Below are 27,735 nucleotides of genomic sequence, written 5' to 3' on the forward strand. Positions count from 1 at the left end.
TGAAAGTTTCTTCAAGTGCAGTCGCAAAGACCATCAAGCGCTTTGATGAAACTGGCTCTCATAAGGACCGCCACAGGAAAGAAAGACCCAGAGTTACCTCTGCTGCAGATGATAAGTTCAATAGAGTTACCAGCCTCAGAAATTGCAGCCCAAATAAATGCTTCACAGAGTTAAAGTAAAAAGAACATCTCAACATCAACTTTTCAGAGGAGACTGCATGAATCAGGCCTTCATGGTCAAATTGCTGAAGAGAAACCACTACTAAAGGACACCAATAAGATGAAGAGACTTGCTTGGGCCAAGAAACATGAGCAATGACATTTTTGGTTCCAACCACTTGTCTTTGTGAGATGCAGAGTGGTGAACGGATGATCTCCGCATGTGTGGTTGCCACCATGAAGCATGGAGGAGGAGGTGTGATGTTGTGGGGGTGCTTTGATGGTGACACTGTTGGTGATTAATTTAGAAATCTAGGCATACTTAACCAGAGTGGCTATCACATCATTCTGGAGCGATACACCATCCCATCTGGTTTGCACTTAGTGGGACTATCATTTGTTTTTCAACAAGACAATGAACCAACACACCTCCAAGCTGTGTAAGGGCTATTTAAACAAGAAGGAGATTGGTGGAGTGCTGCATCAGATGACTTGGCCTCCACAATCACTCGACCTCAACCCAATTGAGATGGTTTGGGATGAGTTGGACTGCAGAGTGAAGGAAAAGCAGCCAACAAGTGCTCAGCATATGTGGGAACTCCTTCAATACTGTTGGAAAAGCATTCCAGTTGAAGCTGGTTGAGAGAATGCTGAGAGTGTGCAAAGCTGTCATCAAGGCAAAGGGTGGCTACTTTGAAGAATCTAAATATAAAATATATTTGTTTAACACTTTTTTGGTTACTACATGATCCCATGTGTGTTATTTCATAGTTTTGACGTCTTCACTATTATTCTACAATGTAGAAAATATTAAAAATCAAGAAAAACCCTTGAATGAGTAGGTGTGTCCAAACTTTTGACTGGTACTCTCTGTATAGTGTATCTTCTGTTAGTAATATTAAAAAGTACATTCTTGACATTCAGGTCAGAAATGTACTGAAGACCAACCGAGTCAGTATATGATTTTAGAAACTCTAGTCTGGATAAATCGACATTGGATATACTGTATGATGAGCTCAATGTTTATAATCCAGAAGGCAAATTAGTATGTATAAGTATAGTTTAAAGTTTAGTATAATAAACAGGGAGTAGCATACGACCCAATGCTACAGACACCATTATTGTCATAAAACTGTATGGGAAATCGTTACCTAAATCACAATGGGGCTTGTTAAAAATGTTAGTTTATGACCCAAATGTTCAAAGTTATCAAGGGTCAGCACAAACCACACTCCTGTGTAACTAGGATCTAAATGATTACAGGCAGCTGTTTTTCTATCAATCTGTGGAAGCTAGCCCAAAGGAGCCAACAAGTGCTCAGCATATGTGGGAACTCCTTCAAGACTGCTGGAAAAGCATTCCAGGTGAAGGTGGTTGAGAGAATGCTGAGAGTGCAAAGCTATCATCAAGGCAAAGGGTGGCTACTTTGAAGATCCTAAAATATAAAACATATTTGTTTAACACTTTTTTAGTTACTTCATGATTCCATGTGTGTTATTTCATAGTTTTCATGTCTTCACTATTATTCTATAATGTAGAAAATAGTGCAAATCAAGAAAAACCCTTGAATGAGTAGGTGTGTCCAAACTTTTGACTGGTACTGTAGGTGATCATTTTGAACACACTTTCTTCATTCTTCCACCCTTCTGTTAGAGAGAGATCATCTTAAAACACATAGACATATTGACATAAAAACAACTCTATAGAGTTTGAGGTTAGAACGGCATCCCTGTCTAACCTCTAATCCTAAACCTAAGCCATGCTATGGATTGGCCACTTCACCTCATAACCCTCTGTTGTGCAAACTCTCTCTCCTCTCCTCTCTCCACGAGAGCCAAACATGACTTAACTCGTCTCTCTCCAAATTAAGAAAATTCTAATTATAAGGTGCATGACAATGATGCATGCATCTTAGTTGAACCACATAATTCACCTTAAATCCCCTGTCATTTGATACATGTTCACTGGATAGGACACAGCTTCCAGGAGGAAAGTCATAACTGTGAAATGCAATAAATCTTGAAAAAGGATCAGTGTGATCTGTCTCAGTGTCTCGATGTTCATGTGGAAGTCATCACATCACATCCCAGAATGCTTCAGAGCACAGGGACACTGCTGATTGAAAACTACTGTGGCTACTGTAAGAGACAGACTATCTGTGAATCTCGGGGGGACGACTGTGTTTTTCAGTTTGCTTTAGTGGTTGTGTTATTGCTGTGTGATGCTGCATGCAAAAGGGCTCTGATGTTCATTTGATTGAGGATGTTGACAATCGACCATACAGTTTTGGTGGGAAACCACACACACACACACACACACACACACACACACACATTGCTTCTTCTAAAAATGTTACGGCAAAGACTTTATTAGCCCACAGTAGCTCAGCACGATTCTCAGGAAAATGCTGGTTCACCCACAACCATGCCACTTCCCTGGGTTTATTAGAACAAGAGGTTTACCACAAATACACAAACACACATGCACACAAACACACACAAACACACATTAAAATGACAGAAATGCTTACATAGGCAAACATGAACTTGCATGCACACACATAGCCCTCTTCACATAGGCCTAAAAAAGTATAGAAAAACGCTTGCCATTGTCTTTTCCTACAAGCACTGACTTGGCTGATAATGATCATTTTGAGAAAAAAAAGCCTTACTATGACTATGATGTGTTTGTCTCACCTAGCTGCATGCTGAAGGCACTAACTGGATAAGAGCATCTGCTACTAAAATATAAATGTAATGTAAATGTATTGCACAGTGCATATATACAAACTGTAGCTGTAGCCTACTCACTCACAGACCAAAATCATACTAATTTATTCTGTATGACAAAAAATGAAACCACTGCTGCCCCTACAGTCCCGAGTTGGCCCCCTCGAGTGGCCCAGAGGTCTAAAGCACTGCCTCTCAGTGATCAAGGTGTCACTACAGACTTCCTGGTTCAAATTCAGGCTAATACAATTGGCTGTGATTAGGAGTCCCATACGGCGGCTCACAACTGGTCCAGTGTCGTCTGGGTTTGGCCGGTGTAGGCTGTCATTGTAAATATGAATCTGTTCTTAACTGACTTGCCTATTTAAATGAAAGTTAAATTGGAAAAAATATATGAATAAATCCAGTCTAACATCAAGAATGACAGGTAATAATGGAAACACCAACATAGAGCGTTAGGCCACCACTAGCATCCAGAACAGTATCAATGGGGCTTGGCATAGATTCTACAAGTGTTTGAAACTCTATTGCAAGGATGCAACACCTTTCGACAACGAGAAAAAATTCCATAATTTGGTGTTCTGTTGATGGTGGTGGAAATTGCTGTCTCGGGCGCCATTACAGAATCTCCCATAAGTGTTCAATTGTGTTGAGATCTGGTGACTGAGACACACACACACACACACTCACACACACACACACACACACACACACTTTAAACCCCCTATGTTGCTTTGAGACCCTTCTTTTAAAGTCACTGAGATCTCATCTTTAAGGCATGGTAGCCAAAATAATCGGCAACTGTGTGGAAGCACCTGCTTTCAATATACCTTATATCCCTCATTTGCTCAAGTGTTTCCTTTATTTTGGCAGTTACCTGTACGAGAATAACTTACTGGAAAGAATAACTTACTGGAAAGACACTAAGCCCTATTTAAATTTGTAGAAACACTTTACTGATTTTACCTGTCACAGGTCACCTACCTTCAATGTATTATACTCTAATGTGTGACAAAACTATCAATGATACATTCAGTTCATAGCATAAATTCATAGAAGAGGGAGGATTTCCTGAAGCATAGTAATGTTCAAAAGTGAGCCACAAGAGGGTGCTGCCACTCCATTCTATTGAGGGCCGTGTGAGAACTAGTGTATTTAATGTCCATTTTAGTGCTGTTATGTTTTGACCATCTAGTTTTGTTTGACTAAATACATTATACGTCAAATTAAAGTGTTGTCAGAGGTTGTGAGTGCTGGAAGAAGAAGAATGTAATACTAATGCAGTTGTGACACCACAAGCATAGATATCTGTCCAAACGTGAAATAGTGCATGCAATCAATACAGATGATCCATTTACAACACAGAACAGAACACCACCTGCAACAAATAAACTCCAGCCCTGTCTTTCACTGTTGGATACCTGGGCTTGCCAGGTAAACAAACAAACAGACAGACAGACAGACTCACACACGTCATATCATTGCACTCTCATGCAGGGATCTAGACAATAATACACTGTAGTCTTATATTCTCATGAATCACATTGTCCTCCTATACGGAGATGGACCCTAAAGAAAGAAAGACAGACAGACAGACAGACAGACAGACAGACAGAGATGCTCACCTTGTTGCTTAGACAGGGGGGTTGTGGAATGAGGTTTAGGGAAAGGGGGATGAAGAGGAAGGAGGAGGGACGGGAAGAGGAATAAGGGAGAGCAGGTTCTGCTCTACAGATCTACAGAACAGGCAGGCTCTAGACTATGATTGACACACTAAGTGTGTTCGATTGCCAGTCGGCTGTTTGCTCGCATGCACTGGGAGCCATGTGAGCGGCCAGCCATCTGTGCAACTTGCCATTCTCTGTCGTCGCCTGTCTTCATGGCAATGTGCACCCCCTCTCATTCTAATGAAACCCATCAGTTTGCTGTACACATAGAACCCCCCCATAGGCCAACTCCTCCTCACCCCCTCTTCTCCTCTGTTCTATCTATGTGTGTACCCCTCCAGCGATCCCTCTCTAAGGGCTAAGCTGAAATCCAATGAGATGCTTCATTTACATGGGTCCCCACCAGCTGGCTTCACTCCCCTGGTCTTGATTAAAGTTTTTTTTATGTGTAATTTTACTGTTGATTTACACCCACGTTTACAAAGTCTCCTGGTAGTCTGTCTGTCTGTCTGTCTGTCTGTCTGTCTGTCTGTCTGTCTGTCTGTCTGTCTGTCTGTGTCTTTCTTTCTTTCTTTCTTTCTTTCTTTAGGGTCCATCTCCGTATAGGAGGACAATGTGATTCATGAGAATATAAGACTACAGTGTATTATTGTCTAGATCCCTGCATGAGAGTGCAATGATATGACGTGTGTGAGTCTACAAGGATGCATTATTCTGGTATATACAGTATCTCTGTGAATAACCAATAGCATGGCATCTTTTTTTGTGCTTATGAGGGCTAAATCAAATAATGGGGATTTCTAGCCATGGATAAAGGTGACTATGCCACTACCAGATAATAGGTAGGTTCAAGGCAGAATGGTTAGTCTGTAATAGTGTGTTGTAATGTTGTGTACAGATGTGTGTGTGCAGTCAACAAAAGGCTTGTCACTGTGTTTCAGAACCTCGGAGAGGATAAATCCTGTGTGATTACAATTTACAGTTATACAGCCTACATGGAGACAGTGAAGTGGAAACAGCATGATATTACCAGGAACGTCTTACTGTAAGTGTTTGTGAACATCTGAACAAACATTTAGCTGCAACTGCTATAGCATCTGCTAAACTGTGTACATGACCAATAAACTTTGATTTGATTTGACATTTGTTTCTAATAATTTTCTAACTGAGAGCTGAAATGACAAGCAGGTGGATATCTATTTCTGGATATGCACATCTAAATGACTTCCCAGCAGTTGGTTCTGACAAGCATCACAGCAATTCTTGTCCATACATAAAACCACACACACACACACAAGTCTCTCCACTTCTCTCCACATAAATGTCTCAATGCTTTGAAACGATGTGCGCTCATTAACAGCACTAACAGTTAGAACTCTCAGGGAGCAGACGAGAGCATCAATCACACTTAAACATGACGCCATCCACCCGCAGGCCTGCTAGTCACCGCACTGCACAACACAGTCCCCCTGAATCCCACTACGCCAGTAAACACCGAACAACACAACAGCACAGCACCGCAAGGCAGTCGTCATCTTTCAACACCACATGCCAGGAAAATATACTAACTTTGAAAAGCACTTTTCTCAGTAATGCAAAATTACTTTCTGAAATGTATTTTTTAGTCTATCTGTGTGTTTGTTTTGTAATTTTCTACTCTGATATGAAAAGTATTTTCTCCAGCAAGGAGAGTCGCACTGACAGTTGGAGAGTGTGTCAAATCAATGGACTACCTCCTCAGTAGAGTACTGCAGCCAACAAACATTAGGCTGCAATGCAATGTCTCTGTCAACCTCTCCTGCATCCCTGCCACTTCAGCCTGACGTCCCTCTGTCCAATTAGAGAAGCCCAGGGAAACTGTTTCAGTTTTTACACAACCATGCTGTTGCTAACTTAGAAATCACCTCAGCCTGCTAGCACAGACACCTGCAGTTCATTTGATGCCTGAATGCATATTGATTTTGTGTTAATCCAAGGGGATTAGAATCAATTTGGAACTTCAATCTCATATACATAGTGATAAGGCAGGGAATCGATCGTCTCAGAGAGATGGGAGAGATGGCCTTGAGCCCGACTGGGATTGGTAGACGTGCAATGGGGAGACAGGTCGTTTTTCCCTCTTAGCTCTGTACAGACAACCATGTGTTTGCTCTCAAAATGGCCACCTTCCTCTTCCTTTTGTTTTAATGGGGAAGGCATCAGGTGGCACTTAGGATGATAATAGAATATAGAATAGAAGATACCTGAGCCTGTGATGTAAATGTAGAGACACAATGACGTCCTCACAGACAAACACAGTATTCATCACACCAAGCCACCATCATTCAAATGTACTACAGTTATAGCACAAGGCAGATCTCAGATTGCCCTAGCAAGGGATATTTGGGCAATTCCATGGTAACGGAATTGTACTTAGACTAAGATTTGTTTGCCTAAAATGTATGCCAAACATTGATTTCAATTTTTAACAAACCATACAACTCTAAGCACAATGACTAATTTTAATAACATTGACGTGACTAATTAAAATAACATTTACTGGAAGAACTGTGCAGGTGCAAAGTTTGGTAACAGAATTTCTGTAAAATCTCCCTCCGTTTTTTATTTGACCATGTTTTCCAAAAAATGTAAATATCTGCTCTGAATTAAGAGCTATGAGATGACACCTTGACTTTGAACAAATCTATTTTGGTTATTGAACTACAGTAAATTAAGTTGATTTATACTTCACTTATTATAGTAATGGTAACAGAATTTCATCATGGGTCCTGGATCTGTACTACACATGAATAATGATGGATATGAATGTCATTCTCTTCATGGTAATGTATCCTAAATAGTTACAGAAAGGTATAAATATACAATATCCTCCTCTGCACATTTGGGTATTATTCTACACACTGGCTATTCTTTTAATGAGCTCCGCCACCAAACAAGATCTAAACCAATCATAGACGTCTATGTTTCATGAGTTCGGACATCAAAGTACAGTAGAGCTCGGAGGAGTACAGTATAGTACAGTATAGTACTGTAAATTAGAGTAGAGTTCAGTACAGTAGTGTTCAGTAAAAGTAGAGTATCAGTTCAATAACAGTATCCTAGTGGAAGGGAGAACAGTAGAAGGTGCCCCAACTGTGGTTTCTGACTACTGTGATTTCCTATTGGAGCCAATTCAATTGCATAAATTCCGTTACCTATTTTTTGCAAATTCTGTAAATGATTTGGTAACAGAATTTCAAGAATTGTAACTTCCTCTAACCTTCATTATCCTCCCAATCATGATGGAAAGAAATTAAAAAATATCTTAAAGATATGGGGGTGTTTGGTAACGTAATTTTGTATTTATTTTACCTTTATTTAACTAGGCATGTCAGTTAAAAACAAATTCTTATTTTCAATGACGGCCTGACTTGCCTAGTTAAATAAAGGTAAAATAAATAACATGATACAGCCACCACATCCTTGAAAATGTGGAGAGTGGTACTCAGTAATGATTTGGATTTGCACCAAACATAACACTTTGTATTCAAAATGAATCCATGCCTTTGTTACGTCTAGGTTAGACTACTGCAATGCTCTACTTTCCAGCTACCCGGATAAAGCACTAAATAAACTTCAGTTAGTGCTATATACGGCTGCTAGAATCCTGACTAGAACCAACAAATTTGATCATATTACTCCAGTGCTAGCCTCCCTGCACTGGCTCCTGTTAAGGCAAGGGCTGATTTCAATGTTTTACTGCTAACCTACAAAGCATTACATGGGCTTGCTTCTACCTATCTTTCCGATTTGGTCCTGCCGTATATACCTACACGTATGCTAAGGTCACAAGACGCAGGCCTCCTAATTGTCCCTAGAATTTCTAAGCAAACAGCTGGAGGCAGGGCTTTCTCCAATAGGGCTCCATTTTTATGGAACGGTCTGCCTACCCATGTGCGAGATGCAGACTCTGTCTCAACCTTTGTCTTTATTGAAGACTTATGTTTTCAGTTGGTCCTATGATTGAGTGTAGTCTGGCCCAAGAGTGTGAAGGTGAACGGAAAGGCACTGGAGCAACGAACCGCCCTTGCTGTCTCTGCCTGGCCGGTTCCCCTCTCTCCACTGGGATTCTCTGCCTCTAACCCTATTACAGGGGCTGAGTCACTGGCTTACTGGTGCTCTTCCATGCCGTCCCTAGGAGGGGTGCGTCACTTGAGTGGGTTGAGTCACTGACGTGGTCTTCCTGTCTGGGTTGGCGCCCCCTCTTGGGTTGTGCCATGGCAGAGATCTTTGTGGGTTATACTCGGCCTTGTCTCAGGATGGTAAGTTGGTGGTTGAAGATATCTCTGTCTAGTGGTGTGGGGACTGTGCTTTGGCAAAGTGTGTGGGGTTACATCCTGCCTGTTTGGCCCTCTCCGGGGGTTATCATCGGATGGGGCCACAGTGTATCCTGAACCCTCCTGTCTCAGCCTCAAGTATTTATGCTGCAGTAGTTTATGTGTCGGGGGGCTAGGGTCAGTCTGTTATATCTGGAGTATTTCTCCTGTCTTATCCGGTGTCCTGTGTGAATTTAAGTATGCTCTCTCTAATTCTCTCTTTCTCTCTTTCTTTCTTTCTCTCTCTCAGAGGACCTGAGCCCTAGGACCATGCCTCAGGACTACCTAGCATGATGACTCATTGTTGTCCCCAGTCCACCTGGCCATGCTGCTGCTCCAGTTTCAACTGTTCTGCCTGCGGCTATGGAACCCTGACCTATTCACTGTGATTACAATTATTTGACCATGCTGGTCATTTATGGAAATTTGAACATCTTGGCCATGTTCTGTTATAATATCCACCCAGCACAGCCAGAAGAGGACTGGCCACCCCTCATAGCCTGGTTCCTCTCTAGGTTTCTTCCTAGGTTTCGGCCTTTCTAGGGAGTTTTTCCTAACCACCATGCTTCTTCACCAGCATTGCTTGCTGTTTGGTGTTTTAGGCTGGGTTTCTGTACAGCACTTTGATATATCAGCTTATGTGAGAATGGCTATTTAAATACATTTGATTTGATTTTGATATTCAAGACAAAAAGTTAATTCAAGTGAATTAAATATAATTGCTTTGCCCCATTTTTTTACTGTATTACTTTAGTGCCTTGTTGAAAACAGGAGGCATGTTTTGGAATATTTTTATTCTTTACAAACTTTCTTCTTTTCACTCTGTCATTTAGGATAGCATTGTGGAGTAACTACAATGTTGTTGATGCATCCTCAGTTTTCTCCTATCACAGCCTTTAAAATCTGTAACTGTTTTAAAGTCAACATGGCCTCATAGTGAAATCCCTGAGCGGTTTCCTTCTTCTCTGGGAACTGAGTTAGGAAGGACACCATCTTCGTAGTGATTGGGTGTATTGATACACTGTCCAAAGTGTAATTAAGAACTACACCATGCTCAAAGGGATATTAAATGTCTGCTTTTTAACATTTTAACCCATCTACCAATAGGTGCCGTTCTTTACGAAGCACTGGAAAACCTCCATGGTCTTTGTGGTTGAATCTGTGTTTGAAATGTACTGCTTGACTGAGGGACCTTACAGATAATTGTGTGGGGTACAGAGATGAGGTAGTCATTCACAAATCATGTTAAACACTATTATTGCACACAGAGTGAGTCCATGCAACCTTTTATGTGACTTACTAAGCACATTTTTAATCCTGAACTTATTTAGGCTTGCCATAACAAAAGGGATGAAAACTTATAGACTCAAGACATTTCAGATTTTCATTTCTAATTAATATGTAAACATTTTGAAAAACATAATTCCACTTTGACATTATGGGGTATTGTGTGTAGACCACCGACCAAAAATGTAATCAATTTTAAATTCAGGCTGTAACAAAACAAATAGTTGAAAACTGCCTTAATTCCTCTTAGCTTTCAGTTTTGGAAACCCTAGCTCAGTGCACTGTTGCATTTCTCTCCTCATGTCTCCATAGGGTCTACCATTGCCTTTAACAGAGGTGTATGGACTTACGGTATAAGCCAGGAAAAACTCTCTGCCCTAGCTTTAACTCTACTGCTAAAGCACCAGGTTGCGTGGTCAGGAAAGACTCCTGTCCCTAGATACGACACCTTTTAGTCTGTTTTCTTCTTCTCCTACATTCATTCTTCAGTTACTCTTCCTCTCCTATGTTCATTCCGGGAACTTTGAACAAATTCGCTGGTTTTCCCTAAGTCCCGGTGAGAGGATTCACGGAATCAAGAGGGAATAAGTAGAAAATTCCGAACCCTCCAACTACAATTTCTGGAAACAAGGGAATTTATTGAAAGTTCTGGGAATTTTGCAACCTATTTTTACGCAATGATACCCGAAATTTCATAGATACAATTCTAAAGTGATAAATCACTGTAGAATAGGTGGACTCCTATCCAGTCTAGTGTTGCAGGGTTTAAAACACAACCAACTAGATTCTAGCTGCTAGAACAATCTTAATAAATCCAGCCCAAGTCAAAAGATCCATACTGCCAACAATCAACTGCATTCACAATCCTATAGTACAGGCAGAAGAAAGTACCTGCAAATATACTGTATAGTAAGCAAATTGAGCACACAGTTATGGACGAATACAGTGCATTCGGAAAGTGTTCAGAGCCCTTGACTTTTTCCAAATTTTGTTACGTAACAGCCTTATTCTAAAATGGATTAAATCGTTTTTCCCCTCATCAAACGACACACAATACCCCATAATAACAAAGCAAAAACAGGTTTATAGAAGTTTTTGCAAATGTATTAATAATACAAAACTGAAATATCACATTTACATAAGTATTCAGACCCTTTACTCAGTACTTTGTTGAAGCACCTTCAGCAGCGATTATAGCCTTGAGTATAACGCTACAAGCTAGGCACACCTGTATTTGGGGAGTTTCTCCCATTCTTCTCTGCAGATCCTCTTAAGCTCTGTCAGGTGGGATGTGTCTTGGCTGTGTGCTTAGGGTCGTTGGCCTGTTGGAAGGTGAATCTTTGCCCCAGTCTGAGGTCCTGAGCACTCTGGAGCAGGTTTTCATCAAGGATCTCTCTGTACTTCGCTCCGTTCATCTTTCCCTCGATCCTGACTAGTCTCACAGTCCCTGCCGCTGAAAACATCCCAACAGCATGATGCTGCCACTACCATGCTTCACCATATGGACGGTGCCAGGTTCCCTCGAGACGTGACGCTCGGCATTCAAGCCAATGAGTTCAATCTTAGTTTCATCAGACCAGAGAATCTTGTTTCTCATTGTCTGAGAGCCCTTTAGGTGCCTTTTGGCAAACTCCAAGTGGGCTGTCATGTGCCTTTTACTGAAGAGTGGCTTTCATCTGGCCACTCTACCATAAAGGCCTGATTGGTGGAGTGCTGCAGAGATGGTTGTCCTTCTGTAATGTTCTCCCATCTCCACAGAGGAACTCTGGAGCTCTGTCAGAGTGATCATCGGGTTCTTGATCACCTCCCTGACCAAGGCCCTTCTTCCCAATTGCTCAATTTGGCCAGGCTGCCAGCTCTAGGAAGAGTCTTGGTGGTTCCAAACTTCCTCCATAAAAGAATGATGGCGGACACTGTGTTCTGGGTGACCATCAATGATGCAGAATTTTTTTTGGTACCCTTCCCCAGATCTGTCCATCGACACTTTCCTGACTCACAGCTCTGCGGGCAATTCCTTTGACCCCATGGCTTGGTTTTTGCTCTGACATGCACTATCAACTGTAGGACCGTATAATAGACAGGTGTGTGCCTTTCCATATCAGGTCCAATCAATTGAATTTACCACAGGTGGACTCCAATCAAGTTGTAGAAACATCTCAAGTATGATCAAAGGACACATGATGTACCTGAGCTCAATTTCGAGTGTCATAGCAAAGGATCTGAATACTTTGGTAAATAAGTTTGTTCTAGGGCCTCCCAGAGTGCTAGCTGTGCCACCAGAGACTCTGGGTTCGAGCCCAGGCTCTGCCGCAACCTGGAGGTCCATGGGGCGATGCACAATTGGCCTAGCGTCTTCCAGGTTAGGGAGGGTTTGGCCGGTAAGGATATCCTTGTCTCATCGTGCACTAGCGACTCCTGTGGCGGCCCGGGCGCAGTGCACGCTAAACAGGTCGCCAGGTGCAGGGTGTTTCCTCTGACACATTGGTGTGGCTGGCTTCCGGGTTGGATGCACACTGTGATAAGAAGCAGTGTGGCTTGGTTGGGTTGTGTTCCGAAGGACTCATGGCTTTCGACCTTCGTCTCTCCTGAGCCCGTACGGGAGTTGTAACGATGAGACAAGATAGTAACTACTAACAAATGTATACCATGAAATTGGGTAAAAAAAAATATTTAAAAAATAAGTTGTTTGTTCTTTTGTTTTTATATACACTCAAAAGTTTGGTTTCAATTAGAAATGTCCTTGTTTTTGAAAGAAAAGTCCATTAAAATAACATCAAATTGATCAGAAACACATTGTAGACATTGTTCATGTTGTACATGACTATTGTAGCTGGAAACAACATATTTGTTTATGGAATATCTACATAGGTGTACAGAGGCCCATTATCAGCAACCATCACTCCTGTGTTCAAATTGCACGTAGTGTTAGCTAATCCAAGTTCATAATTTTAAAAGGCTAATTGATCATTAGAAAACCCTTGTGCAATTATGTTGGCACAGCTGAAAACTGTTGTGCTGATTAAACAAGCAATAAAACTGGGCTTCTTTAGACTAGTTGAGTATCTGGATCATCAGCATTTGTGGGTTCGATTACAGGCTCAAAATGGCCAGAAACAAAAAACTGAAACTCATCAGTCTATTCTTGTTCTGAGAAATGAAGGCTATTCCATGTGAGAAATTGGCAAGAGACTGAAGATCTGGTACAACGCTCCCTGTAGTGCTGTCTCAGGCGTCTCACAGTACGGACATTGCAATTTATTGCCCTGGCCACATCTGCAGTCCTCATGCCTCCTTGCAGCATGCCAAAGGCGCGTTCACGCAGATGAGAAGGGACCCTGGGCATTTTTCTTTTGGTGTTTTTCAGTCAGTAGAAAGGTCTCTTTAGTGTCCTAAGTTTTCATAACTGTGACCTTAACTGCCTACCGTCTGTAAGCTGTTAGTGTCTTAATGACCGTTCCACAGGTGCATGTTCATTAATTGTTTATAGTTCATTGAACAAGCATGGGAAACAGTGTCAAACTCTTTACAATGAAGATCAGTGAAGTTATTTGGATTTTTACGAATTATCTCTGAAAGACAGGGTCCTGAAAAGGGACGTTTCTTCTTTTTCAAACATCTTCAAGACACTCCCCGGAGGACCTTTTAATTGCTTTGTTATCCAACCAATATATATACACTACCGTTCACTTAGAAATGTTCTTGTTTTGAAAGAGAGGCTATTCTTTTGTTGTCCACCTTTGTTAAGGTAACAAAATGTGGAAAAAGTCAAGGGGTCAGAATACTTTCCGAATGCACTGTAAATATCCACACACATCACAGCTCTGAATCATCTTCGTTATTGTACTAGTGTTCAACTCTCTAAACACATTTGATTGTGTTGTCTGTCTGTATTGACAGGCTGGATTAAACCAATGGACAGACAGAGCCTGGAGACTATCAAAACAGCCCTCCAACAAGTGGAGGGAGGAGCGTTGCTGATACGTTGGGACAACATTACCGACAGACACCGTGGAGGAGATATGTTGTGTGAGGCCAGAGGCTGGCCATTGATTTTACTCTCATAATTTTAACACCTCAAAGAGAGAGGGTGATGGGACAGAGATGCCTGGCTATCTGCAGGACCAATACAAAGCTAGAAACCATGACTGATGCCACATCAATGCAAAGCAGCCTAATCTCACTAAGATAGTACGGGACAACTGGTGTGTGACATAGAGGGTGGTGATGGGAGACATTGTAGGTGAAATTACAGTAGTGACACGGGTAGGGACCGGACACAGTAAAGAATTACATTACATTTACTGTACTGGGTTATGTGTGTTGAAGGTCTTATGCTTTGGTGTTTGTCTCTAGACTACATTTACATATACATGCATTTGCCCATGGTAGTGGGAGTGTGATTGTCCGTGTGAGTGTGTGGATGTGTGTTTGAGGGCAGGGGCTGCTGGTTTTGGGGAATGACACGTCACTTACAGAAAGATGAATGGCCTGACACGCTATGCTGGTTAAATCAGTGCCTTTGAAAAGGCACAAAGTTCCCCCGTCACCCACCCACAAATCCATAGAGATTGAAAAAGTGAGTCGTGTGGGGCTGATTCATGTGGCCCATCAATGTGCAGCCCCCCCCCCCCCCCCCCCCCTCCACCGTCTCCCCCTCAGCCCCAAACAGCTCAGACAACTTCACAGAGTGGACCTGTCAGAGGTTAAAACAGTCAGAAAACATTTAACAACACCAAACGCACAGAGCCCAAGATGGACAGGCTGTGTAGGGAGGTAACTGGTGCCCAGACTGGAACTGTGAAAATGGTTGGAATAGAATGTGCAGGACAATTAGGTTGGGACTGGGACAGACACAACAGCTAAAATCCAGCTAAAACTGATTGGAGGGTAGAAAGAGAGATGTAGATAAAGTGAGAGAGGTAGAGAAAGAGAGGTAGTGAGAGGTAGAGAGAGAGAGAGAGGGGATCATTGAGATAAGGACCTTTCAGTATCCTTGAGACTTGGGTACACAGACACAAACACCCCTGTCTCACTGTCAGACTGATCCCTCTCTGTGTACATTTCCCTGTGTGCTGCCCTGTCTGTCACAGCAACTCCAACAACAGACAGCTGCACAGGAGACCACCCGCAAGACACTTAAAGATCATACACACCTAATACTGGATGATAGCTCTGATTATCTTCAATTCTGTCTGGGCGTCATCTGCATGTAAAGAGAATGATGTACTGTACATTCATTGATATAATGCATCAGCTCAGATGCCACAGGAGCAGATATATGTGAATGAATAATGACTCTGAGTCTGCAGGTGTCAAAACTTAATTTAATGCATCACAGAGTCCTTTTCTAGTAACACAAATATGCCCAAACTTAATCAAAATGGAGACGGTGCTGTGATAATGATAAAGGTTGAGGAAGCTTCTCAAGCATCTTTCATACACAAGCACATACACAAGTACATGCAAACACACACACACTTAGCCTTTCCCACCACTCCAAACCCAATCAATTCCAATATCATCAATCAATCAGCCAGGAGGGGGGCACCACCTCTGTAGGTTTGGTTTGGACAGATTGCCATGGCAACAAATCAGAGAAGGGTGGGAGAGGGCATGGGAAGGAGAGGAACACAGTATGGGGTATAGGAAAGCAGGAAGTCAACCTTTCAGCTCAGGCCAAATTTGGCACAGTCCAAGCATAAATTAGCTATTCTTTTCTAACTATGGATAAGCTACATTTTTCTAACTGAACTCCCATGAACTGTCGTTGTGGAAGTGAAGTTGGGCCTCATGGGTGAAATTTAATTGAATAATGTGATAGAGTACATTGGATCCCCCTCTCCAAAAAACATGTGACTACTGAGTACACTTACTTAAACTCACGTAGTAAAGTCAGACAGACAGCTCTACTCGTGGCTGAAGAGCCTCTCCACAACAATAGAGAGAGAATAGAGAACAGCTGGGATTTTATCTCAACGACACTTCTTCTACAGATATAGGATCTAAAAGCTCAGACACGTCGATAGGATTGTCAAATGTTTGCCTGTCAACAGTGCTTAGCACCTCTGAACAGAGTGTTGGCAGTCAATCTCATTTGTGTTCACACAGCAAAGAACTTGGAAGTCGTCAGCCACTCAGCCTTGTTAAAATACTCCAAATCAGAAGGTGGCAGTAGCACTGTTTGGCAATGCATATCCATGCATATTGCTTATGGTCTAGATTCCAAGCTATCTACGCTAATGTTGCTATTTTATAGAAAGCCCTTGTTGATACTAGCCAGATGGCCACAGCTAGATAACTACCTAGCAATAATTCCATTCTGCCTGTGCCAGCCCATACTGAAATGTTTAGCTAGCTAACTTTAGCATATTCTCTGGTTAGCACAACATAGCCAGCTAGTTAGCTAAGGACACTGCACTATGTTGTGCTAACCAGAGAATATGCTAAAGTTAGCTAGCTAGCTAGCTAAGGACACTACACTAACTCGGCAGCTAACACAGGCAGCTGTTTCATTGAAACGAACTAATCCATTGGGATTTAATTTTGCCAATACTAGCTACAGTGGTTAGCTAGTTTAGAGGAAGTATTTAGTGTTGTGTGCATTGCATTGCTTCTGTGCACTTAGCTAGCTACCATCCCATAGCCTACATTGCATATGAAGTGTGACTGGCTCATCCGTCGATGTACGGAGTAAATGCACTCTTTTTTCCTCTTATTTTGTTTCGCTCCCCACGTGGGGGATCGTGCTCTCTGATTGGCCCAAAGTCAAATTGTTGGTCACTGACGAGCAAGTACAAGTAGAATCAGTAGGTTCGTCGCTGCTGGGTCGGCGCGCAGAATATATCGATTTTGTTCTAGCAAGAGAAGGAACGGCCTCCCACTCTGATAAATACCTATCAGCAGTCTATCAGCAGTGAGATTCTCAGTGTGTTTCATGCTTTAATTTGATCACTCTTCTGTTGTTGAGAATTTTGCTGCACAGTAGAAAATGCAAACTTCTAGTGTTTTCAAGGTTTAAAAGGCTTCTAAATGTGTAATTTCCACATTAAAATGTCAGACTTGTTGGTTTAGCTACAGTACTGTACTGTACAGTACAAAAAAATGGCCATCAATTATAATCCACATAATTATTATATTATATTTCCTGTTGCTGCAGGATTGTTTTCCTGCTGTAGCAAACTGGCTCAAATAAAGATCCTACATCTGTATGATATAATAGCAGCACAGTACTGTAGCTAAACCATATTAGCAGTGAAATAGTTAATGATGGCCCTCCTCTCTCTCTCTCTCTCTCTCTCTCTCTCTCTCATTGTGTATTGCTGTCAGTGCAGTGTTGTGGTGCATCTCAGCTGGTTCGGTAACAGTAGGTGTTGTGGTGAAGGTTGTTCTCCTCTGAGGTTAGTGCTGTCTTCCTCTCGTCATGGCTCTCTAAATAGACTAACGAGCGTTGCTAATTAGCTAACCACACACATTGTCACCAGTTCTTCTCGTCCTCTCCCACGCTCGGCAGAGGGAAATATTCCTCCATCTGCAAAGGACTGAGTGTCTTCTTTAATAAGTATTAGAAGCTAACATATAAAATCAGAGTGTGACCAGCGTGTGATCAATGCAGCTCTGCGCCTCTGTTCAGAGTCAGTTCTGTCAGGTAAGGGCAGCAGGCAGCAGGTAGCCTAACGGTTAGCAGCTCCTTATCTTTTACTGTCACATTCTATTGGAAGGCTGCATCTAGCAACCAAATCACGTCAAAGCCATGTGACTTCCTAAGGATTGCAGCTAGGAAGGAAACTATTGTATATTACAGGTTCATTAATTCTAGTTTCTATTCTTCTTGTGAGAGCTGATACTTGGAATCTCATCCTGCGATCCTTCAGTGCTACATACAACTACATGTCCATGGCATTCAAGGTTATCTAGAAACAATCTCACCTTGAGGCAGAAACAAAAATGGTGTCTAGATTACCAAGTGCCAGTGAGAACTGATATTGTGAGATGGGAAAAGGCTCACAATGGAAAATAATCACTGTTTAATCCATGTGATTAACAAACAAAGGATTATCACTAATATAATTCATATGTAGCTATCTGGAATAGATTGAGACATGCAAGGAGCAAGTTAATTCCTTATTACTAACAAGAGATGAAGAAACTCATGCATCTCCTGTAAAATAACAATCCCGATTTTTAGATCAGTGGGTGTACTGTATATTCAATAAACTTTTAAAGGAATGTGATGTATGTGCTTATCAAAGACTGAGAAAGAAAAGAGAGACAGAAACAGTGTGTGTGTGTGTGTGTAACAGTATAGCTTCCGTCCCTCTCCTCACCCCAACCTGGGCTCAAACCAGGGACCCTCTGCACACATCAACCACAGTCACTCATGAAGCATCGTTACCCATCGCGCTACAAAAGCCGTGGCCCTTGCTGATTAAGGGGAACAACTACTTCTAGGTCTCAGCGACTGACGTCACCGTCTGAAACACTATTAGCGCACATCACCGCTAACTAGCTAGCCATTTCACATCGGCCACATGTGCATAGAATTAAAACTTCATTGTCCATTAATTACAGGGTCACTCCATATTGGGCTCCCTCCCGAGTGGCGCAGCGGTCTAAGGCACTGCATTTCAGTGCAGTCCCTGGATCAAATCCAGGCTGTATCACATCCGGCCGTGATTGGGAGTGCCATAGGGTGGCACACATTTGGTACAGGTTTGGCGGGGGTAAGCAGTCATTGTAAATAAGAATTTGTTCTTAACTAACTCGCCTAGTTAAATAAAAGGTAAAAAAAAAAGCACAAAAAAGAGGATTTTGAGACCCACCATCAAAGATTGTTATGAAATCGTTTCTGTAGTTTAAAAAACTAAGATTAGCATTCCTGCAACGTTATTTTGTTGAAATATAATTTGATCTCTTAATTGATTACACCCAAATTGGCCATTTAAAATGATACATTTCATATAATATGCAATAACTATAGTACATAACATCCCATTTGGACCCCAAAGAATTCTAACAGTGAGTAAAACATGAGGATTCCAAAGAAATGGTAAATGCCACCCACAGACCTCCCACACCCCAAGCCAATCCCAACAGAACAATGAGTATACAGTATCAGTTCTCCATGTTTGACAAGTAGTAGGGAGCTGTAGTTTGGAGTACATGTTTCTTTCCTATGTAGTGCATTCTCAGTAATTTTGGTGATGTTTTTTTCCACCCTGTTCAGAGAAATTAGTAATTGTAGTTGTTAGGTTTATGTCCCATCCTACATCCTGACATTACCGGGTTCTGACCACTAGATGGTGCTGTACCTGCTATTAGGTGATTTTTTTTAAGACTCCCTCCCCTCAAAATTAAAGGGACCGTTCACCCAAAATACATATTGCTTTCCTTACCCTGTAAGCAGTCTATGGCCAAAGTATGACAGCAACCCATACTTCAGTTTTGTTCACCTGGCAATATTTTGTGCATTTGTGGCACAAATCTAAAATGCTGATATAGGTACCACTGATGTGCATAGGACTTGTGCAATAAATGCCGAAACGTTAGCATTTGAAACAGAGGTATACTTGTATTATATTGTATTCTCGATGTTGAGTCTGGATTTGCATAGAGAACTGATATTGCATACTCAATGTTCTGTTGGGATTGGCGTGGGGGGTCTGTGGGTGGCTTTTGACCCATTCTTTGGAATCCTCATGTCTTACTTAATGTAAAAAAAAATTGGGGACCAAATCAGATGTTAGGTACTACATTTACTGAATAGTATATGAATCTTAGAATTTAAAATGGCAAATGTGGGCGCAATCAATTCAAATCAAAATAAAATACAGAGTCAATGTGCGGGGGCACAGATTAGTCAAGGTAATTGAGGTAATTAGTACATGGAGGTAGGGGTAAATTGACAATGCATAGATAATAAACAGCAAGTAGCAGCGTTACAGTGGGGGTCAATGAAAATAGACTGGGTAGCCATTTGATCAGCTTTTCAGCAGTCTTATGGCTTGGGGGTAGAAGCTGTTCAGAAGACTTTTGGACCTAGACTTGGCACGCGAGTACCGCTTGCCGTGCGGTAGCAGAGAGAACAGACTATGACTAGGGTTGCTGGAGTCCTTGGCAAATTTTAGGGCCTTCCTCTGACATAACCTGGTATAGAGATCCTAGATTGCAGGAAGCTTGGCAACAGTGATGTACTGGACTGTACGCACTACCCTCTGTAGCGCCGTGCAGTCGGAGGTCGAGCAGCTGCCATACCAGCCGGTGATGCTCTCAGTGGTGCAGTGGTGTAGAACGTTTTGAGGATCTGAGGACCCATGCCAAATATTTTCAGTCTCCTGAGGGGGAATAGGCATTGTTGTGCACTCTTCACAGCTGTGTTGGTGTGTTTGGACCAACATAGTTTGTTGGTGATGTGGACACCAAGGAACTTGAAGCTCTCAACCTGCTCCACTACAGCCCCGTCGTTGAAATAGGGGGCGTGCTTGGCCCTCCTTTTCCTGTAGTCTATAATCATCTCCTTTGTCTTGATCACTTTGAATGAGAGGTTGTTGCCCTGGCACCACACTTCCAGGTCTCTGACTTCCTCCCTATAGGCTGTCTCATCGTTGTCGGTGATCAGGCCCACCATCGTTGTGTTGTCGGCAAAGTTAATGATGGTGTTGGAGTACACGAGGCGAATACGTACGCACCCCTGAGGGACCCCCATGTTGAGGATCAGCGGGGCTGATGTTTTGTTACCTACCCTTACCACCTGGGGGTGGCCCATCAGAATGTCCAGGATCCAGTAGTAGAGGGAGGTGTGTAGTCCCAGGGTCCTTAGCTTAGTGATGAGCTTTGAGATCGCTATGGTGTTGAACGCTGAGCTGTAGTCAGTGAACAGCATTCTCACATACAGTAGGTGATCCTTGACCAGCCTTTCAAAGCATTTCATGGCTACAGACGTGAGTGCTACGGGTCGGTAGTCATTTAGGGAGGTCACCTTAGTGTTCTTGGGCACAGGGACAATGGTCTGCTTGAAACATGCAGGTATTACAGACTCAGACAGGGAGAGGTTGAAAATGTCAGTTAAGACACTTACCAGTTGCTGGCATTCTCAGTGTACAGTCGTGGCCAAAAGTTTTGAGAATGACACAAATATTAAATTCCACAAAGTTTGCTGCTTCAGTGTCTTTAGATATTTTTGTCAGATGTTGCTATGGAATATTGAAGTATAATTACAACCATTTCATACGTGTCAAAGGCTTTTATTGACACTTACATGAAGTTTATGCAAAAAGTCAATATTTGCAGTGTTGACTGTCCTTTTTCAAGACCTCTGCAATCCGCCCTGGCATGCTGTCAATTAACTTCTGGGCCACATCCTGACTGATGGCAGCCCATTCTTGCATAATCAATGCTTGGAGTTTGTCAGAATTTGTAGATTTTTGTTAGTCCACCCGCCTCTTGAGGATTGACCACAAGTTCTCAATGGGATTACAGTCTGGGGAGTTTCCTGGCCATGGACCCAAAATATCGATGTGTTGTACCCCGAGCCACTTAGTTATCACTTTTGCCTTATGGTAAGGTGCTCCATCATGCTGGAAAAGGCACTCTTTGTCACCAAAGAATGTTCCTGGATGGTTGGGAGAAGTTGCTCTCGGAGGATGTGTTGGTACCATTCTTTATTCATGGCTGTGTTCTTAGGAAAAATTGCAAGTGAACCTGAGACATGAATGGTCTCAGGATGCTTTACTGTTGGCATAACACAGGACTGATGATAGCGCTCACCTTGTCTTCTCCGGACAAGCTTTTTCCAAATGTCCTAAACAATCAGAAAGGGGATTCATCAGAGAAAATGACTTTACCCCAGTCCTCAGCAGTCCAATCCCTGTACCCTTTTCAGAATATCAGTCTCTTTGATGTTTTTCCTGGAGAGAAGTGGCTTCTTTGCTGCCCTTCTTGACACCAGGCCATCCTCCAAAAGTCTTTGCCTCACTATGCGTGCAGATGCACTCACACCTGCCTGCTGCCATTCCTGAGCAAGCTCTGTACTGGTGGTGCCCCGATCCCGCAGCTGAATCAACTTTAGGAGACGATCCTGGCGCTTGCTGGACTTTCTTGGGCGCCCTGAAGCCTTCTTCACAACAATTAAACCGCTCTCCTTGAAGTTCTTGATGATCCGATAAATGGTTGATTTAGGTGCAATCTTACTGGCAGCAATATCCTTGCCTGTGAAGCCCTTTTTGTGCAAAGCAATGTTTCCTTGCAGGTAACCCTGCTTGACAGAGGAAGAACAATGATTCCAAGCACCACCCTCCTCAGCTTGACAGAGTGATCTCCAGCCTTGTCCTCGTAAACACTCACACCTGTGTTAATGAGAGAATCACTGACATGATGTCAGCTGTTCCTTTTGTGGCAGGGCTGAAATGCAGTGGAAATGTTTTTTGGGGATTCAGTTCATTTGCGTGGAAAAGAGGGACTTTGCAATTAATTGCAATTCATCTGATCACTCTTCATAACATTCTGGAGTATATGCACATTGCCATCATACAAACTGAGGCAGCAGACTTTGTGAAAATTAATATTTGTGTCATTCTCAAAACTTTTGGCCATGACTGTTCAAGTCCTGGTATTCCGTCTGGTCCGGCGGCCTAGTGAATGTTGACCTGTTTAAAGGCCTTACTTACATCGGCTGAAGAGAGGGTGATCACACCGTTGTCCGGAACAGCTGATGCTCTCATGCATGTTTCAGTGTTACTTGCCTCAAATGGAGCATAGAAGTTATTTAGCTCGTCTGATATCCTCGTGTCACTGGGTAGCTCTCGGCTGTGCTTCCCTTTGTAGACTGTAATAGTTTGCAAGCCCTGCCACATCCGACGAGTGTCGAAGCCTGTGTAGTACGCCTGTAATCAATGGTTTCTGGTTGGGGTATGTACGTACAGTCACTGTGGGGACGACATCCTCAATGCACTTATTGGTAAAACCAGTGACTGATGTGGTTGGTGTACTCATCAATGCCATCGAAAGAATCCCGGAACATATTCCAGTCTGTGCTAGCAAAACAGTCCTGTAGCTTAGCATTTGCATCATCTGACCACTTCCTTGTTACGCGAGTCACTGGTACTTCCTGCTTTAGTTTTTGCTTGTAAGCAGGAATCAGGGGGATAGAATTATGGTCAGATTTTTTTCTCCTGTTGTTGCACATGTAACATGCTGCTAAAAATGAGGTAAAACGGATTCAAGTTTCCCTGCAATAAAGTCCCCGGCCTCTAGGAGTGTCGCCTCTGGATGAGCATTGCCTTGTTTGCTCATTGTTGAGTGCGGTCTTAGTGCCAGCATCGGTTTGTGGTGTTATGTAGAAAGCTACAAAAAATATAGATGAAAACTCTTGGTAAATAGTGTGGTCTACAGGTTATCATGAGCGGTTCTGTCTTGCCGGTGCATGAAAAAAACAGCCACTGTATAGTTTCCATGTCGTCATTCAACCACGACTCTACTGTTTTAATGTCCCGTTGGTAGGACAGTCTTGAACGGAGCTCATCCAGTTCATTCGCCAATGAATGCACGTTGGCCAATAGGACGGATGGTAGAGGCAGATTACCCACTCACCGACAAATTCTCACAAGGCACCCGGACCTGCGTCCCCTGTATCTGCGTCTTCTCTTCACACGAATGACAGGGATTTGGGCCTTTTGGGTATCTGGAGTAAATCCTTAGGGTCCGTCTCGTTAAAAGAAAAAATCTTTGTCCAGTTCGAGGTGAGTAATCGCTGTTCTGATATCCAGAAGTTATTTTTGGTCATAAGATACAGTGGCAGAAACATTATGTACAAAGAAGTTAAAAATAACGTGAAGAAACACACAAAATAACACAATTGGTTAGGAGCCCGTAAAACGGCAGCCATCTCCTCAGGCACCATTAATTAGCTTCATTTCTCAGAGATCAAATTATACTTCAATAAAATAATGTTACAGGAATGCTACTCTTATCTGTTTCTAACTACAGAAACAATTTCAGATCATGGGTGTCATGGCTTGCTGAAATTACATGGAACGACCCTACAGGGAACAACAGAAATTCATCGTCTGCTCCATTATCAATCTCAACCCCCCCCCCCCCCCCCCCCAGGTTATGACTTATAGATTCTCTTACCATCCTGCAGCCATATTGTTTGAGAGGACCATGGGTGACCCCTTGGTTACAAACTTCCATCAACAGCAGGCTGCTGGCACAACTAATTTAACATGTCAATGCTTACAAGCTGGTCTTTGATTACACTTCCTTATTGGACTTCTCGCTACCAGCCCCCCAGCGGTGTAACATCATTACAACACACAGTCAGGAAAGTTACACTACCCACCATGTATTACAGTCAGGAACAAATACCCTCTGTTCCAACTTCACATAATCAGAACAAACCTAGGAGGTTTCTCTTACCAAACAGTGCAGTCAATTAGTATTCAGGTAGGCTACACCAAGACTCAATTACTACTGTACTATTTTCTAAAACGTAGGCCAGAACAATTGAAATACCCTCGACATCTGCATCTAGAGACTACCTTAGGAGCCTTTATTTTTCTACAATTTCCATTAGGATGGCAGACCACCCCTGTAACTCCAGCCCTCCCCCTCACACTGCTGTCTCTGTGAAGGAGAACACAAGGAAATATTCCATCCACACAATTACCAGGACACCAGCCAAGAGACGCACATATAAATCAGCACAGACTCCTCTGGAAAGCAGGAAAAATACAGTCTACAAGCAGATGCTTTATAAATGTCAAACCCATTTTGATTTTCAATGGCTTTTTCCTGGATGCCCACGATGCAGTGGACATTAGCCGTTTCCAGTGGTAGGACGGCATGGACAATGACCCAGTGCCAATGGCAATAAGGAACATTCGTCTGTCCCTGAGAGACCAATTAGTGCTCTTGACATTTTCGCTTATAATGCTCTAGCATGGGGATCATTCAGCAGAGGGTCAGCTCATATAAAATGTACTTGGCCTCTTATGGCAAATGTGGTTCCAATCTTTTGGCCCCTTATGTAAAGAGTGTGCATGTGTTTATTTGTGTGTATCCAGGACAACTTACCAAAATGCCAGTCAGGTGACTTACCCCTCTATTCCCCAGGGTGGTTAATTGTGAACACACCCAGTATCAATGGTCAGTGGTCACTGTGGATGCTGAGTGATGTCTCTCTCCATCAGTGACAGGCAGACTGTCATGGCCACTATGGGTGAACTGTGGTCTCTCTGCTCTGACCTCTTATCCCTGCTCTGGGGAACCACATCCACTTTCCCTTCCGTTTCCCCCAGCTCAACAGGCTCAGCTCATCATAGAGAGGCTGAATAGCTCTCCATCATTAATGAACACTGTCTTCTGCATTAGCCTCTCAACTTTCAAACATCTTCAAGACAGCCTGCTAGGCTCTTAGACACTCCCTGGTGGACCCTTCAATTGCTTTGTTATCCAACCAATACATATACACTTCCGTTCAAAAGTTTGGGGTCAGTTAGAAATGTCCTTGTTTTTGAATGAAAAGCACATTTTCTGCCCATTTTCTGTCCACCTAGAAGACCAGCATCCCGGAGTCGCCTCTTCACTGTTGAAGTTGAGGTGTTTTGTGGGTACCATTTAATGAAGCTGCCAGTTGAGGATTTGTGAGGCGCCTGTTTCTCAAACTAGACACTCAAATGTACTTGTCCTCTTGCTCAGTTGTTCACCGGGGCCTCCCACTCCTCATTCTATTCTGCTAAGAGCCAGTTTGCTCTGTTCTGTGAAGGAAGTAGTACGCAGCGTTGTACCAGATCTTCAGTTTCTTGGCAATTTCTTGTATGGAATAGCCTTCATTTCTCAGAACAAGAATAGACTGACGAGTTTCAGAAGAAAGTCTTTGTTTCTGGCCATTTTGAGCCTGTAATCGAACCGACAAATGCTGATGCTCCAAATACTCAACTGGTCTAAAGAAGGCCAGTTGTATTGCTTGTTTAATCAGCACAACAGTTTTCAGCTGTGCTAACATAATTGCAAAAGGGTTTTCTAATGATCAACTAACCTTTTAAAATGATGAACTTGGATTAGCTAACACAACGTGCCATTTGAACACAGAAGTGATGGTTGCTGATAATGGGCCTCTGTACGCCTATGGAGATATTCCATTAAAGAAATCTGCCGTTTCCAGCTACAATAGTCATTTACAACATTAACAATGTCTACACTGTATTTCTGATCAATTTAATGTTATTTTAATGGACAGAAAATGTGCTTTTCTTTCAAAAACAAGACATTTCTAAGTGACCCCAAACTTTTGAACGGTAGTGTAGATGAAGTGATGCATATAGTCACTTCAACATTGTCTAAGATTGTTAACCATAGTATTTAATTGTCATTGACAGAGCTTGCTAACTAATTAAGGGTGCGAAGTAGAGGCAAATTCAGCCGTCACACACACACACACACACACACACACACACACACACACACACACACACACACACACACACACACACACACACACACACACACACACACACACACACACACACACACACACACACACACACACACACACACACAAACAAACACAGCCCTGCAAGATTTGAGTCATAGATCCCTGTTGTTAGCCCATCTACCAGCAAGCAGCATGGATTGATCCCCTGGCAGAGGAAGAGATAATTAAACACATCACAGTGGAAAATAGATAGAACATATATATATCTATATACTTATTCTTTATTCCAAACCACTGGACCACATGCGGACCAGATAAAACATTTCTACCTCTTCTCCCTGGTTCTCTGATGGATAGAGTAATTACCTGAGGCCTAACAGTATATGTAATTAGAGCGCTATCAGTGATGATCATCTCCACTCCTCTACCACACTGAGACAGATGAAACCTACAGTGATGAAGCATCTCATTGGTCAAACAATGACCAAGGAGATCTCACACTCTCAACCCAATACCAAGTAGACAGACTCAGTACTCTAGGATTACAGCTATGAAAGACCCTTGACTGATAACAAGACTGCCAAGATAAGCAATCATACACAAGCACTTGTACAAAAACAGGTGCTAGTCTCTATCTGCACAAGGTAAGGTAAATTATATTACCAATGGCAAACAGTAGATCGATGAGGAATGTTGTGTTGTGGAATCTTACCTGGAATGAGGGCTCCTTCCTGCAGTTCTGATTGGATGATACCGAAGAGCATGGCGACAAGGAGAGCCGTGACAACTGACCACATGACGCGCATGGTTCTCATTGGTCCAGCATCCCCTTTTGTGATCCTACACAGAGACACAGAGGCAGGGATCAAACAGCAAATACTGATTTACTGTAGATAGATACAGGTGAGCGAGAGAGAGAAGAGAAAGAGAGAGAAGAGAGAATGAAAGAAAGAAAGAAACAAAGAAAGAGTGAGTGTGAGAGAGACACATGTATCGACCATTACTCTAAGCAAAAGTCAAATCAGTAATTGCCAGTAATACAATCATCCACTGAATAGAATAACTGTTACTATGGAAAGACAATGAGTAAGCTACACGGTATAATCTGCT

At 42.5% G+C, this 27,735-nt stretch overlaps 1 protein-coding gene across 1 annotated transcript in view; it reads right to left on the reverse strand.

Moving 5' to 3' along the window:
* LOC110537230 (roundabout homolog 1) overlaps positions 1 to 27,461 on the reverse strand; it is a 207,148-nt gene extending 179,687 nt beyond the window's left edge. Inside the window, exon 1 of the mRNA XM_090192051.1 lies at positions 27,338 to 27,461. Coding sequence (XP_090048177.1) covers positions 27,338 to 27,440 — 103 coding nt within the window. The 5' untranslated portion in view covers positions 27,441 to 27,461. The remainder of the gene's footprint in view (positions 1 to 27,337) is intronic.
* Positions 27,462 to 27,735: the final 274 nt, after the last annotated feature.

The sequence above is a fragment of the Oncorhynchus mykiss genome, chromosome 12 (assembly GCF_057628025.1).
Source record: "Oncorhynchus mykiss isolate SJ-2025 chromosome 12, ASM5762802v1, whole genome shotgun sequence".
Taxonomy (NCBI): domain Eukaryota; kingdom Metazoa; phylum Chordata; class Actinopteri; order Salmoniformes; family Salmonidae; genus Oncorhynchus; species Oncorhynchus mykiss.